General features: G+C 44.6%; 1 protein-coding gene across 1 annotated transcript in view; it reads right to left on the reverse strand.

Moving 5' to 3' along the window:
* The window catches only part of scinlb (scinderin like b), a 16,059-nt gene extending 7,487 nt beyond the window's left edge, over positions 1-8,572 (reverse strand). The window contains 6 exon segments of the mRNA XM_030363335.1: positions 536-685; positions 1,728-1,889; positions 4,210-4,296; positions 4,298-4,365; positions 6,109-6,296; positions 8,413-8,572. Of these exon segments, the coding sequence (XP_030219195.1) occupies positions 536-685; positions 1,728-1,889; positions 4,210-4,296; positions 4,298-4,365; positions 6,109-6,289 (648 nt within the window). The 5' untranslated portion in view covers positions 6,290-6,296; positions 8,413-8,572.
* Between the last annotated feature and the right edge of the window lie 6,120 nt (positions 8,573-14,692).

The raw sequence follows: 14,692 nt of genomic DNA on the forward strand, positions 1-14,692 counted from the left end.
TGTCTTGCTTACTTTCACTTGCTCCCTCGTTCCCCTTAATCTCTCTCTCTCTCATATCTATCTTTTGGATCTAACCTACCCCTCTCTTTCTCATCCACTCTTTATCTCTCTCAAGCCCTTTCCCTCTTTCTCTCGTCCCCTTTCTCTCATCCCCTTTCTCTATGCCCCCTCTCCCCCCTCCCATCGTTAGTTGCCATAGCGGGCTGCTCTTTGTCTCTGTAATGTGTTCACGGTTGTTGTCACGGTGGTCACAGTGACCTGCTCTGATTTATTCCACTTCCCCTGATGGGAACTTCCGGAAGAAGCCTGTCCACAAAGGATATGGAATGTTTCAGTGTGTTATGTGTGTGTGTGTGTGTGTGTGTGTGTGTGTGTGTGTGTGTGTGTGTGTGTGTGTGTGTGTGTGTGTGTGTGTGTGTGTGTGTGTGTGTGTGTGTGTGTGTGTGTGTGTGTGTGTTATGTGTCTGTGTGTGTGTGTGTGTGTGAGTGCCCGGGTGCGTGCGTGCGTGCGTGCGTGCGTGTTTGTGCCCCTTACGTCTATCATGGCCTGCGGCTCCCCTCCGTCGTCCACCATGTGCAGCTTGGCACGGCCGTTCCTCTCGTTGTCCCGGACATCGATGGCCACCTGGGACGCCTTCAGCCTCTCGAAGCGGTTACACTCACTGCCACACCACTGGTAGATATCCTGGAGGGAGGAGAGGGTGGAGGTGGTGGTGGAGGGGATAGAAGGTAGAGCAGAGATGCAAAGAGAAAGAGAAGGGAGAAACTGTTACAAATCCAACCTGTCTGCACACTGAGAGCCGTCATCCAGTCCCAGACACAATGATCATGTTCATCTCACAGGAACTCTCTAGTCGACGTGCGTCTTTCAATGACGGAGAATAATGCAGTAAGCACATCATGTGATCATTATTATCATTATACTACTTATTCATATTCTGCCTTTGAACAAAACAGCATCACAACTTACTTACCGTTGCAGAGTGGCTAAGGAGAGGACGATATATCAATATAAAACGCCTACTATTTAATATTTTAGGGACATACAGTGAATTCAGATACAGGTCATTTGTGAGCTTTCAGGGGTTATGCATCTTGTTCTGACCTTGGGAGTCAAACCCACCACCCTCTGCTGGGGAGTCAATACCCAGGCCGCTACATAAGTGGTTCCCAACCCGTTTTACTTTGGGTGCCCGCTTTACACTAAACACTGCTTATCAGGCTACTCCAAGGGTGGGAACACATACACCCTCCTTCCAACCCCACCGTGCCGCCCTAAAAGAGTTACAGACCAAGATCTTCCTTCAGCTCTCTCTCTCTCGCCTCTACGCCTCTCTTTGCCCATCCAATATTGTCTCTGTGGGTCTTTCACTTTGTCTCTGGTTCTCTTTTCCAACGTCATTCTGTCATCCTCTTTCTCTTCGCCTCTGTGCCTCTATTTCTCTCTTTGTGGAAACATAACTTAACAAACATAGCATATTCCCCAATACACACACATACACATTACCGTTTTTTTTTCAGTCATTGTTTTCTAGTTGATGACGATGATAATGATAAGATACATTATGTTCGGAGCAAATCCAGGAGTGTACTTCGGTAAATAGGTGAGTATTTCTCTGCAGTGCAGTGACCAATATTCAGATTCAGATTCCACTTTATCTGTCATTGTGCAGTAGAAGTACAATACTATCTAATACTCTAACACAACCAGCCCTCGGTGAGCCCACCTTGCCCAGGTCCACGATGAAGCAGTCCCCCTGGTTGAAGGACCCCCAGCTCAGGGGCACCTCGGTGGCCCGGATGGCCCTCCGGCCCTTGATGTGCAGCAGCCGCTTCACGCTCATGTCGTTGGTCACCACGTGCTCGAAGCCAGAGGCCACGCCCCCCACCTGGTCGGGAGAGGGAGAGAGTCAGCTGTGGACGTCGAGTTAAGGATGCGTGTGACTCGGGGATTGGCCGTTGGTAGGGGATGGGAGGAACACTAGTCGCCCACGCCAGATGACATCAGAACTAAAACAAGGAACGATAATAAAAATGGAAGAACATTAATGAAATTAATGATCCTGCAATGCCGAGGTTCTCACAGAACAGACAGCTTTGTTCCGACCGTCCTACTTATCTCTCGGTTTCTTATCTTCTTCCTTATTTTTGGATTCCTCTGTTGAACTGTGGACATCACCTCCTCGTAGTTGTTACAGATCAGCTTGTACCCACATGCTTTTTGATGAAGTGTTGCAGAGTTAATATAGTTAATATATCTTGTGATAATTGTTTGAATGTCTTTGATGGGGCAGGTGGGGGTTCTTTCTCAGGCATCCTTCTCAAGGTTGCCTACGGGTAGACCGTGGCAATGGGGTCCTAATCCCAAAGCTTTGAGTAACACCATGACCACTAGGTTCTTCAGGTTGATCATAAGATGAGGAACAAGAGGGTCACACGACACTGAAGAGGATTCAAACAGGGTGACCAGTCCGCTGGTGGCAGGAAACTGGACTGAGGGCCAGGTTGGAGTTAATAAGCTTCACCTCACATCCGGAGACATACATAAACCACAGCTGTTTCATTATCAATATTGACATGGAAGTATAACAAACGGGATAAAACAAACAAAGGGAACCAAGTCAACATTTGTTCTGGCCGGCTGTTATTAGCATGGAGCTAGCATGATGAGCCTTCAGTGCCCTGTTCAGGGAAGCTTGTATTTCTGCTTCAGAGTTCTCTCTCACCGCCACCTCCTATGCAAAGCAGGAAAACAAAGCAGGCCACCTTACATACACAAATACGGAGTGACCACAGATAGGGAACAGTGACCACATTTGTTTACTACATAGGGCTTACAAATGTGGAAGGTAAGCAAACGTCCTTCATACCAACTGACGGTTACACAAGGAAGGACTTCATTGAAAGAGTTGTGTTTCCATGCACCCATTCAAAGCCTAGTCCAAGCATGGAAGTTGCCCGTCAAAATAAATATAAATACTGTTTACATAACCCCCTTGAAATGCAGACCATATTGGAAGTCAATTCTACGGGACCTACTCTGGAGAAGGAGAGGGAATGTTTCCATGGAAAACAAGTGGACCAGCGGAGCATTTTATTAGGAAAGTGAATCCACACGCACACACACACACGCACACACACACACACACACACACACACACACACACACACACACACACACACACACACACACACACACACACAAACAAACACACAGAAATACTAAAACAAACACAAAAACAGTAAGTGCAGTAAGTGATAAAAGCAACTTAGAGCAAACGCCTTCTCATTCAATATGTTTATTCTACGTGGGATTCAAATCCTAAATGTTTTTAATAGTGAATACATTTTGTTTGGTTTGTATTGCTCTCAACAAGTTGGTAGGCAACTTCCTTCAGAACCTCTTCCTTAAGAACAAAAGAGTGTGTGTGTGGCTACAAACAGCGCATATGTATGTCTAGAAGAATGAAACCCGGGGGTTAGTCGGCAACAAAGGCCCACGCTGGGATCTGGTAAACGTTGTGGTCTAATTAGCCGACCATGCAGCCCAGAAGAGGAGGAATGTTTGGTGGGAATGAGAAGCAGATGCTGCGCTAAAACCCAGCGCTCTCGTTCAGAACAGTGAACGGGGAACACACTGGCTGCCATGGAGACAGCCAGCCGGTAAGCCAAACAGTCAGTCAGTCTACCATCTCAGTACGAAGAGAGAGACACGCCCTAGGATGTAAACAGTGAGTGTGTTTTTGTGTGTGTGTGTGTGTGTGTGTGTGTGTGTGTGTGTGTGTGTGTGTGTGTGTGTGTGTGTGTGTGTGTGTGTGTGTGTGTGTGTGTGTGTGTGTGTGTGTGTGTGTGGTGGGGGGGGGTCTCCAGTGGACTTCAGACTCATAAACCTTTACTTATTGCAAGTTAAAGTCCACGAGTGCTGCAAATTATTAAGCGCTCTAAACGTAGCCTTAAGATAGACTTCATACCACAAGATGCCACATCTCAGGCATGTTCTCACATTTAAAAAACCCACATGTCTCTGTCTTCAAATCTGGAATGGATCATGGAAACAAATAACTCCTCCTCTCTTTCCCATTACATTGGAGCATAACTAGAAACAAGAACTGCAGAAGACTGGGATTTTCCACCACGTCCACCACAACAAAACCAACGATTTATGCAAACACAATGGACGACTTTATGTAAAATACAAAGAGTCTTCACCTGGTACTTGATGCCAGACTTGAAGTAGCCCAGGAAGGTGATGGACTCGTTGTTCTGGACCTCCCTGAACTGCACCGGCCCCCCCCCCCAGGAAGTCATCCAGCTGGGTCGCAAAGATGGCGGCCGCCCCGCTCTCATCCTGGGAGCACTCATCTCCTGGAGAGGGGAGGAGGACGAGGAGGAAAAGAGAGAGAGAAATGAAACAGAGCCTGGGAGAGCATCATGTGTGTGTGTGTGTGTGTGTGTGTGTGTGCGTGCGTGTGTGTGTGTGTGTGCGTGTGCGTGTGCGTGTGTGCGTGCGTGCGTGCGTGCGTGCGTGCGTGCGTGCGTGCGTGCGTGCGTGCGTGCGTGCGTGTGTGTGTGTGTGTATGTGGTTGTGTGTGTTAGCTTAATGTAATCACTTTATTGAATCTTCTGTGACCTGAAGTGACTCTTTGGCAGCCATGCAGGATTCATCCTACATTTAAAAGGAGAACATGTGTGTGTGCGTGTGTCTGTGTGTGTGTCTGTGTGTGTGTGTGTGTGTGACTGCGTGTGTGTGTGTGTGTGTTCCCCCCGAAAAAATGTATAATGATTAAACTAATCACATCAAAACCTTGAACTTGAACTCGACATGGAAAGCCATTCTTCGCTTGAAACAACATGTGGACCAAAAACAACATGTGGGCCCCAACCCCCCTCCCCAAGATCCACCAGGCCGGCTCCCATCCTCCATACTGTCCCCTGGACAACATCCTTCCCAGACACAGGGAATTATTATGTTCCTATTCTGCCACTAATGGGAGAAATAGAGCATTTGTTGTTTGTGATGGCAACAGAGTGCTGAAGCAAGGGCTGCTGGGAGGAAGACGAGGAAGTGGGAGGTGTTTCATCACGCAAATAAACTGCTGCAAGATGTTGCGGCCTCTGTGTTCCTCTCACAGGCAGTGAGACCTCGTTCTTCTTCTGTGGTTAAGTGATAACTTGCGCACGGAGGCAGTCTCCAATTCCTCTTTCATCTATTTCTCATTGCTGTTTCTGCCTTTTTCGTGTCCTCACATTCATTAGGTACAACCTGTTGTGTAACAACTCAGCAAGAGGAGCTGATGTCCGCAGATCAAAAGAGGAATCCAAATCCATGCATGGCGTGCAAGCTAAAAACAACAACTTGTGGTCATCCTTTATCGTTAGTATGTTTGGGGAATAGCCATGATTTACTTTCCTTCTTCTACTTCTTTTACATCTGTTATCCTACATTTCTGACTCAGACTTAACAACTCTACTGAGCTGTTCAGATGACTGATTTTCTCTAGGTGGGGGGGGCAAGACCTGTGTGTGTGTGTGTGTGTGTGGGGGGGGGGGGGGGGTGCGTGTTGATGAATGTTAACTGTTTAACGTCAAATGTTGTCTTATTTGCGTTTATATCTTACTGGTGTATGTTGTCTTATTTGTGTTTATGTCAAATGTTGTATGTTGTCTTATTTGTGCATGTGCCTAACTGTTTTCTATATGTCTATCTGTTTGTTGTATAAATCCTAAAAGAAAAAATCACAAAAAAAAGAGGAATCCAAAATTAAGGAAGAAGATAAGAAACTGAGAGATAAGTAGAGGTACGGTAGAAGTAAGATCGGAACAAAGCTGTCTGTCCTGTGAGAACCTCGGCATTGCAGGATGCTTTGAACCGCAGAAGCAGAACTAAAACCTAAAATATGTCACTACTTGGTTTGTGTGTGTGTGTGTGTCTTTGCAAAAGTGTCGGTGTGATTTACCCGAACTATCAGTGGGATGCAGCTGGCCCATTGACCTGTGACCTTGCCTAGTCGTTGTGGTGTAGTTGAAGCGTGAGTGTACTTGTGTTCATGTGTGTGTTTTGTATGTTCAACTGGGCTCATGGTCCCAGAGATAGTGTGCCTCTCTCACCCATCCACATGTGGATGTAGTAGGTGGGGGCCTTGGTGGTGAACAGCAGAACGTAGGCGTCGCCCGTGTAGAAGTTGCCGTGCAGGGCCTTGGGGACGGGCTTCAGGTCCATCTTCTCGATGCGCCACACCTGCAGCCCCGGCTGCTTCCCCGCGCTGGCAAACTCCTTATGGGACACCATAGTGGTTCTGTCAGAGAGAGGGGGGGGGGGGAGAGAGGGGGGGGGGGGGGAGAGAGAGAGAGGAGGGGGGGGAGAGAGAGGGGGGGAGGGAGAGAGAGAGAGAGAGAGAGAGAGAGAGAGAGAGAGAGAGAGAGAGAGAGAGAGAGAGAGAGAGAGAGAGAGAGAGAGAGAGAGAGAGAATTATTCAAGATGGTAGCCTATATAGGTCTGATTTAGAAGTTATGCAGAGAGGAATGGGCTAGGTAGTGCACATGCAACATCCACATGCACCAAACCCACAGGGATGTTTAAAGGTTATTAACATCAGGGCAGCATACCTTTCACATTGTATCTGTCACTCAGTCGGTTAAATCCCCGCTGTCTAGAGTAGACCAGTTCTACCTCTGTACTGAGACAACTACGCATTAAACAAGCATGTTGAAACACCTCGCTGAGGCGCAAGAACAAACCATGTTTGACATGCCAATACCTTAAACTAAAGTCATTCAAATGAGACTCCTTTAGCACTATTAGTTGGATTCATTCTAATATATGATTGTATAAGATTTGAGATTTGACACAAATAGCTAAATCTGTTTATAAAATCGGTTACTCTAAAAAATTCATAATAATAACTATATAATAATATAGTTATTGTTAACAAACTGATAATAACTTACTGTTATTGTAGTCGTAATAGTTGTAGTATTATACGTAGTTGTAGTAAGTGCACGTTGTAGCAGTATAGTTGTAGAAGTGGTAGCAGAAGTAGTAGTTTGTAGTAATGGTGCAATAGTGCAATAGTAAGTGTGATCTCATAAAAGTGCCACGGTCAAAAGTACTATGGTCAGCTTTAGACAAAAATATCATTGTGCGCATTGTCTTTGCATAGGTGTTGCGTTGACAAAGTGGGAATGGTAGATTACACAGTCAATAAAGTAATGCCCTTCGATTCTCTTATCTACTTTAGTCCTTTAAATCTCTCTCACACACACGCATGCACACACACAATGCTCTGTTTGTTTGTTTGGGCCTGATATGACATCGGGCCCAATGTTAGCTGGGTCAGAACCACTGGTATTGTCATCCTATGAGAGAATGATGTGTCATTCTGAGGGTTATTGTGCTGTTAATAACTTCATGAACATGAACATGATGGGTAGGATTTTGGATGGGAAACTGATGATTCTTTCAATAAAAGACACCCCGTAAACCTCTGAGATTGGAAGATTATGCAAATAACTATTCAAACAGACTACATCCAGAGAAGATTATAGGGAAGTTTAGACCTAGGATTACTGCCGCCCTGGTCTCAGCCCATCCTTAATGTTGTCTGTGATCAAAAGCTCTGCTGGCTTCCTGACTCAGATCTACACAAGAGCCAGAAGTGAAGATCCTCCCCCGTGATGAAAAATGGAACAACCAAAGCAGAAATTAAAGAACTTTAATAGGTCTGCACCCATCCTTAAATAATATATCCCATATAACGCGCACAATGAAGAAGAGACGGGGACATATTTATGGCCACTCCTAGCCGTTATCACTCAATTATGACATTTGATATCAAATTTGATTTGGAACTTCTACAGGCTTCTAGGCCATGAAGTGGCCATGAAAAAACGTAACAGAGTAGGGTAAGCCTCGAGCAGAATGCATGGTGCCCCGCTGCTCAGAATCCACATTGTGTTTTTCCATATAACGTGACTAAACTATTCCTTCAGTCCGAGGTGAGAACACTTCCTTATTCCACTGGTGCAGCCCTGAAGTGTTGTCACATCGTTTACAACACAACACCGTGTACTCTCCTCTGCACTTCCAGCTGCAGCGGTTTGCAGCGCAATCGTAAATGAAAGGCTTCTCTATTTTTTCCCCTGACTTCATCGAGTTTTTCTCATTTCATATTTTCATTTCATTTTCTTTTCTTTAAAGTAAAAAAACTATCACTACAATAGAACTCATAACATTATACATTTTCCAAAAATTGGATTAGTAGCTAGAACAAATCGTATATCCATAAGAGCTTAGACTTTATGTTTTTAAGGTTGTCCCATAACGCAGAGGAAACAAATATTTCATTGTTACGCGATTAAAGTCCAAATCATGACCTAACGACGCATGTATTATGATTTACAGAAGTTACTTACGGTTAAGAAGGATCAAATCAACGTCTATCTCCGAGGAAGAGGTTGTCGGTGGATACAGACTGAGACGGCCCGGGGCAGAGCGTGCATTCGTGTTTTACTGGAGGAAGGAGTGTCCAGTGTGAGCAAAAGCCTACTGCGGAGAAGAGAGCATTGATTGGTTGATTGTATCGGTTACAGATCACTGGCGTGTATTCACCAAGAGTCAGGGTGTGGCCATTCAAATAGTCCTGTAGTGGCGTGCGTGCGCGTGTTTGAGAGAGAGATTGAGATTGTGTATTATATTGTACATATACAACTCAAAGACAAACACATTTTATTGCATGGCGACGTGTGACATATGCTTTATGCATAGATAGATATGTATTAATATACAATTTCAACTCTAAACATTGACAAGAGCTCAAATGTATTGTTATATGAAAATACATACACAATGCAAACACACAATATACAATACACACAATTTTTTAAAAATATTTATGCATTCCTTTATTGCATATTTAAAGCCAACAACAAGCCAAAAGGAGAGCACGACCACCTGGTACAGCCCTCCACTCCACTCGGGAGAGAGCATGAGAAACCTGTACAAAAACACATGCAAACACAAAACCCTGCTGTTTATACACAAAACAGGTTCCATCGCCAATTTAAGACCGCAAACCCATCGGCGTCACCATGGGAATGGGTCTTGGTGTCTGATCCCGGTTCCCATGAGGATTAGAGCAACTGAAAGCTGCGTGGCAGGCGGGCTGCACCCAGCTGTCAGTCTCGTGAGAGGGGAAGCCTCAGCACAGGAGAGCCCTCAGCCTCCCACAGGAAGTGACAGTGTGATGAGAACGTGATCTTTCATCTGCCTGCCTTAGAGGAAGGTCTTGTCCAGCGTCTCTGGGAGGAGGGAGCCCCTCTTCTTCCGTTCTCCCCCTGAGGCTTTTGGGGGAGGGGAGGTATTCCTTGCCCTTCAATCAATCAATCACTGAATCAAACTTTATTTATGTACCACTTCTTGCGCGAAACACAACGTCAACATGCCTCACAAAGGAAGGAACGCAAAAGGAACATGACATCCGTGTAAATTGTGAGTATCATCTTGTTCACAGAGAGATGTAAACAAAAACAAGATTATACACTACTTCATTAGAAGAACGCTTAATCTAAATTACATGTATTTTAAATGTTTTCAGAGGGCGTCAGGGTTAAGAAGGCAAGGCAAGGCAACTTTATTTATATAGCACTTTTCATACACAAGGCAGACTCAAAGTGCTTCACATATAAACATTGTTATACAATAAAATAAAATAATAGATAAGTAAAAGAAAACATATGCAAAGAAATGAGTAAAATAGAAAGTTAAAAAGGCTTTTTAGCAAGTAAAATTGAAAGTGCAATGTATTTAAGAAAGTGAGAAAATTAAATTGAAAGTTATTTAAGATCAGATCAACAGACTCTCTGGAACCCAAGTCGGGACTACAACCCGACCTAAAGGACAATATTCTAGGACTCTAACCCAGCTTCTAGGACTCTAGCCCAGCAACCTTTCTCTCTGGTATCAGATCATGTATTTTTCTGGTAAAAATAGAAAATAAAGGGAAAGTTAAAAAGGCATTTTAGTAAAATAATGGTACACGTATCAACATTGACAAACTAACAAAGATGAACAAATCACTTGGATGACATGCTATTACAATATTCTAGGACTCTAACCCTGACCAAAGGCCTTATTCTACAAACTCAGGACTCTAACCCTTATACAAATACAAACTAAACTCAGGACTCTAACCCTTATACAAATACAAACAAACTCAGGACTCTAACCCTTATACAAATACAAACTAAACTCAGGACTCTAACCCTTATACAAATACAAACAAACTCAGGACTCTAACCCTTATACAAATACAAACTAAACTCAGGACTCTAACCCTTATACAAATACAAACTAAACTCAGGACTCTAACCCTTATACAAATACAAACAAACTCAGGACTCTAACCCTTATACAAATACAAACTAAACTCAGGACTCTAACCCTTATACAAATACAAACAAACTCAGGACTCTAACCCTTATACAAATACAAACAAAACTCAGGACTCTAACCCTTATACAAATACAAACTCAGGAGCAGAAAGCTAAAGCAAACATAAAAGTCTTCAATCTTGTTTTGAAGGTGCTCAGAGTTGGGGCAAGTCTTAAATCCTCAGGGAGTTTATTCCAGCTATTTGTTGCATAGTAACTAAATCCTGCTTTCCCATGTTTCGTGTTTGCTCTGGGGATCATTAACAGATTGGTCTCAGAAGATCTTAGTGTTCTAGAAGGCTTATGTAGTGGAAGCATATCAGTTAAATATTTTGGGCCTAAACCATGTAGGGATTTATAGGTTAGCAACATGATTTTAAAATCAATTCTCTGACCTACAGGAAGCCAATGTAACGATTTAAGAATTGGTGTAATATGTTCAAATTTTTTGGTCTTTGTTAAAACTCTAGCAGCAGCTTTCTGAACAAGCTGAAGCTTCCTTAGAGTTTGTTTTGGGAGACCTGTAAGGAGACCATTGCAGTAATCAAGCTTACTAGTGATAAAGGCATGTACAAGTTTTTGTAAGTCTTCGGTGGACATGAGCCCTCTAAGTCTTGCTACATTTTTAAGGTGATAATATGCAGATTTTGTAACTGATTTGATGTGACTTTCGAAATGTAAATCAGAAGCAGGGGTCATAGAGTGTCCAGTGAAGCCCATTGAGACTGTAAATGTGATGAAGGGCTTTACAAATAAAGGTAACTCGGCGGTGAATAGGGTAGTCGACACACAGCTTGGACATTCAGTACAACTAACGTAGTTGTAGTTACTCTTTGTGATTACAAAGACCCCAGTGCAAACATGGAGTGTAATATATATGCTGCAACAAGGAAGGAGCTCATATCTGTCTAGACCTTCATTTTTCTACTTCCTGTTGAGTATTAAAAAGGGGACAATATTAATAGGAAAAAGAAGAAGCAGATAGTTATTGCTTCATAGGTTGCTGCGTAACTGGCCCTTTGTATACAGGCAACAAAGACAACATACAATAGCTTCTACATCGGGTATGAGCGTCTAGCTGAACAAATGTGAGGAGTAAACGTAACTTTCCAGTTTCCAAGAGAAATGAGTCACTGGTTATTTTTGACCCATGAAAAAAACTCATCTTCATGTCTTCATGTAACATTCTTTAGGAGAGCCAAAATAAGGACTTTCCTGAGAGAATGACCTAGTTCTGCATCACAATCCATTCAACCTTACATGAAGTGTGATGGGTGGGAGGAAGAGATGAGCATTGGGACACACTCTTACGTTTCTAATGACTTAAATCAAACATCCCAAAGGCACCCCTGGGCAAAATGTAGTTGTATAAGATCTAAGTATCGACCATGTGAGTTCTATTACGCTCATTCGAGGGTTAGTTTGGGTCAGTTCTGTCCAGCTCAAGAGACAGGGCATGGCCCCATGCGGTGCTCACACAGACAACAGGCCGTGGAAGCACCCGGAACGCGGATTACCTTGCTAATTGTGTGAGGCTTACTGTGTGAAAAGCGATGTGACCGTAGCTGTCCACCGCAGCAGAGCAGACCCAGCCCGGCCTGACCGCTGGCTGCGTCCTCACCCAATCACATTCCTGTAGCCTGAGGTATGACTCACCTTCCTTAATGCTTGAGTTCAAGCTTATTTTAGAGCCCTTTTTAAAACAACAGTTGACCAAAGTGCTTTACAAATAAACTATCTAGCTCTAAAACAAACAAAAAAATAAAAACAATTAAAAGCACAAAAAGGGAGACACTAGTAAAAGGACACACACACAATATAACTTATGTAGAGAATACCAATGAGTTTTTAGGAGGGATTGAAGACGGGCACTGAAGGGCCTAGCGGCTAGCCTGATATGAGGAGGGAGTTTGTGCCACAGTTTGAGGCCAATGACGGCTAAAGCCCATCACCCCTGCTCTTAAATCACCTCTGCACTTAAAACAAACAGAGATGGATGTTTTCAAGGCTGAAGGCCCCTAACATACGAACAGACCACCTAAGTATCCGTAGCCATGAGCCACACTACCAGACACTACTTCACTGGGGCCTTGATATGATGGGTAACAGGGTTCAGACAGCAGCTGCACATCATCGTAGGTCACGCAGGCTGCATGCAAGAATCTTCTTAACAATGACGTCAACGGTGGCGAGAAATGTTTGGGAATCACAACAGGTCTGCTGAATCTAAAGTGTCTCCTGATGGTGACTCAGAATGAAGGGTAATGAGGGATTGTTGCTACAGCAAAACCCCTCTCACACACGTCTCTCACAAAAACAATTCAAACTCTAAAAGCAGCAGCCAGTCAGAAGCTAATATAGCTCCATTATCTAAAGGCTCCCTAAATAGCCATAGCTATAGCACCCCTCAACACCTCCCCTTCACCCTCAGCATGACCCAACAACCAGTGCCCACAGTAGTAAGTCACTGAGTGACAAGGGACTTGGACCGGGACGTGAGTGGACTGGGTCCCAGGGAGAAGTCCTCTTAGACAATGGCTACCAAACCACCATCGCCATCTTGCTTGGTGGGCAAAGAAAAAAAATGGGTTGCTAGGCTATGACAACACCCATTTCCCTTTTAAACATTCAGTTCAACACAAAGGAAAGGTCAACATTGGGGCGGGGGGTGGGGGGGGGCCTGGGGACTGCAGACTTGCGGTGTGGGATGGAGAGGATGACATTGACCTTTAACCCAGTGAGTCACTGGAGTTGGCTTCTGCCAAAGCGGTTCATGTCACCCTGTAGGTCAACTGGGCGGCTCTGTGTAGCTCGGCACATCTCTGCTGCCCCGATGGTACCATGACATGTGGAGTCATGTTTGTAACCAATGAGGTGGTGGAGACTGCGGTGTTACCTTTAAGTAGGCCCTGTCTTTGTTAGTACCAAACTTGGCTTAAGGTTGTCTCAGTGTTGGAGAAATTTTTTGCCAATTCAGTCCCCGTATCCTAAACACAGCAACTGAAATATTATGAGTGCAGTCAGTGAGGACCTTCACTGACTGAATAGGGCATGTTCAGGCTCGGGGATGTTTCCCTTGGGATATGTTACTACTGAGCCTCAGAATGAGCCTCACCCAGTTAGTAGGCAGAGGACTTTCTGAATTCAAAAAGCAGAATAACAGTTTTCTGTCTCCACTCCATTGGCTGTGGAGCTGTGTGACGCAAACTAATGTCACTGGGATGTGTGTCTGAAGCCCTGTCCAATGAGAACAGAGAATGACGCAGAAGACACGCAAGTCAGGCATTGTGGCGTTGACATCCACCAACAGGCTTTAGAAATCTCTTGTCAATACTTGCCTTTAATGCATTAACAGGTTTTTCCTTGGGAACAAAGGCCCCTAATATAGGGGACAGGGGACCCTCTGTGTGTGTATGTGTGTGTGTGTGTGTGTGTGTGTGGCGATAAGACTTTACAGGCACCGTAACCTTGCTGGTAAGATATGGTCAGTAATCACGGCGCCATTGTGGCCCTTGCAGATTGTTTCAATGGGGTGAGGGTCCACTCCTGTGACAGCAGAGTGCTATATAGAGGAGAGTGATGTACCGAGGAGAGTGATATACAGGCCCGCCAGTGAGTCATCTAGCCTCCACTAGCAGGCTCCACGCGCCCATTGGGGAGGTGTACAGCCTCCATTTCAGTCAAGTGGAACTACAATATGTCACTGAAATGGGACAAGCCAAAATGATTCTTCAAAAAGTTGATTCCCAAAGCAATACAGTATATGCAAAAGGACGATATATTGCATAAATAAGTTCAACAGGGGGCGTCCTGGTGGTTCACCGGGTGGAGTGCGTACCATTGAGGCCAGTCCTTGCCGCAGCGACCCGGGTTCGATCACTGCCCGTGGTCCTTAGCAGCATGTCCTCCCTTCTCTGGAGGGAGAGATAACTTCCTGTCTTCCTCACTCTACAATAAATAGGATAAAACCTTCAAAAATAATAAGTTCATACAATGTAGGTCCCATTCATTTACAATACGCAAGCTGTCCTCCCAGTGCATCTCACAAGAGGTTCAGACTCCAGACTAACTGCATGCTCTTAACACTGGGGGAACAAAGGGCTTGTTGCTGCAGCAGCACGGTTTCCTTGCAGTCTTGCTACAGCCAGATAAAGCCCTGCCGTGGCTTGCTAACCGGTGGTGATTTCCTGCGTGCCAGCACATAACCGCACTGCCCTCTAATCCATCCAGCAGAGGCAGCCTCAAATAACCTCTCAGTGGTTCA

This window comes from Gadus morhua, chromosome 8, assembly GCF_902167405.1.
Source record: "Gadus morhua chromosome 8, gadMor3.0, whole genome shotgun sequence".
Lineage (NCBI taxonomy): Eukaryota > Metazoa > Chordata > Actinopteri > Gadiformes > Gadidae > Gadus > Gadus morhua.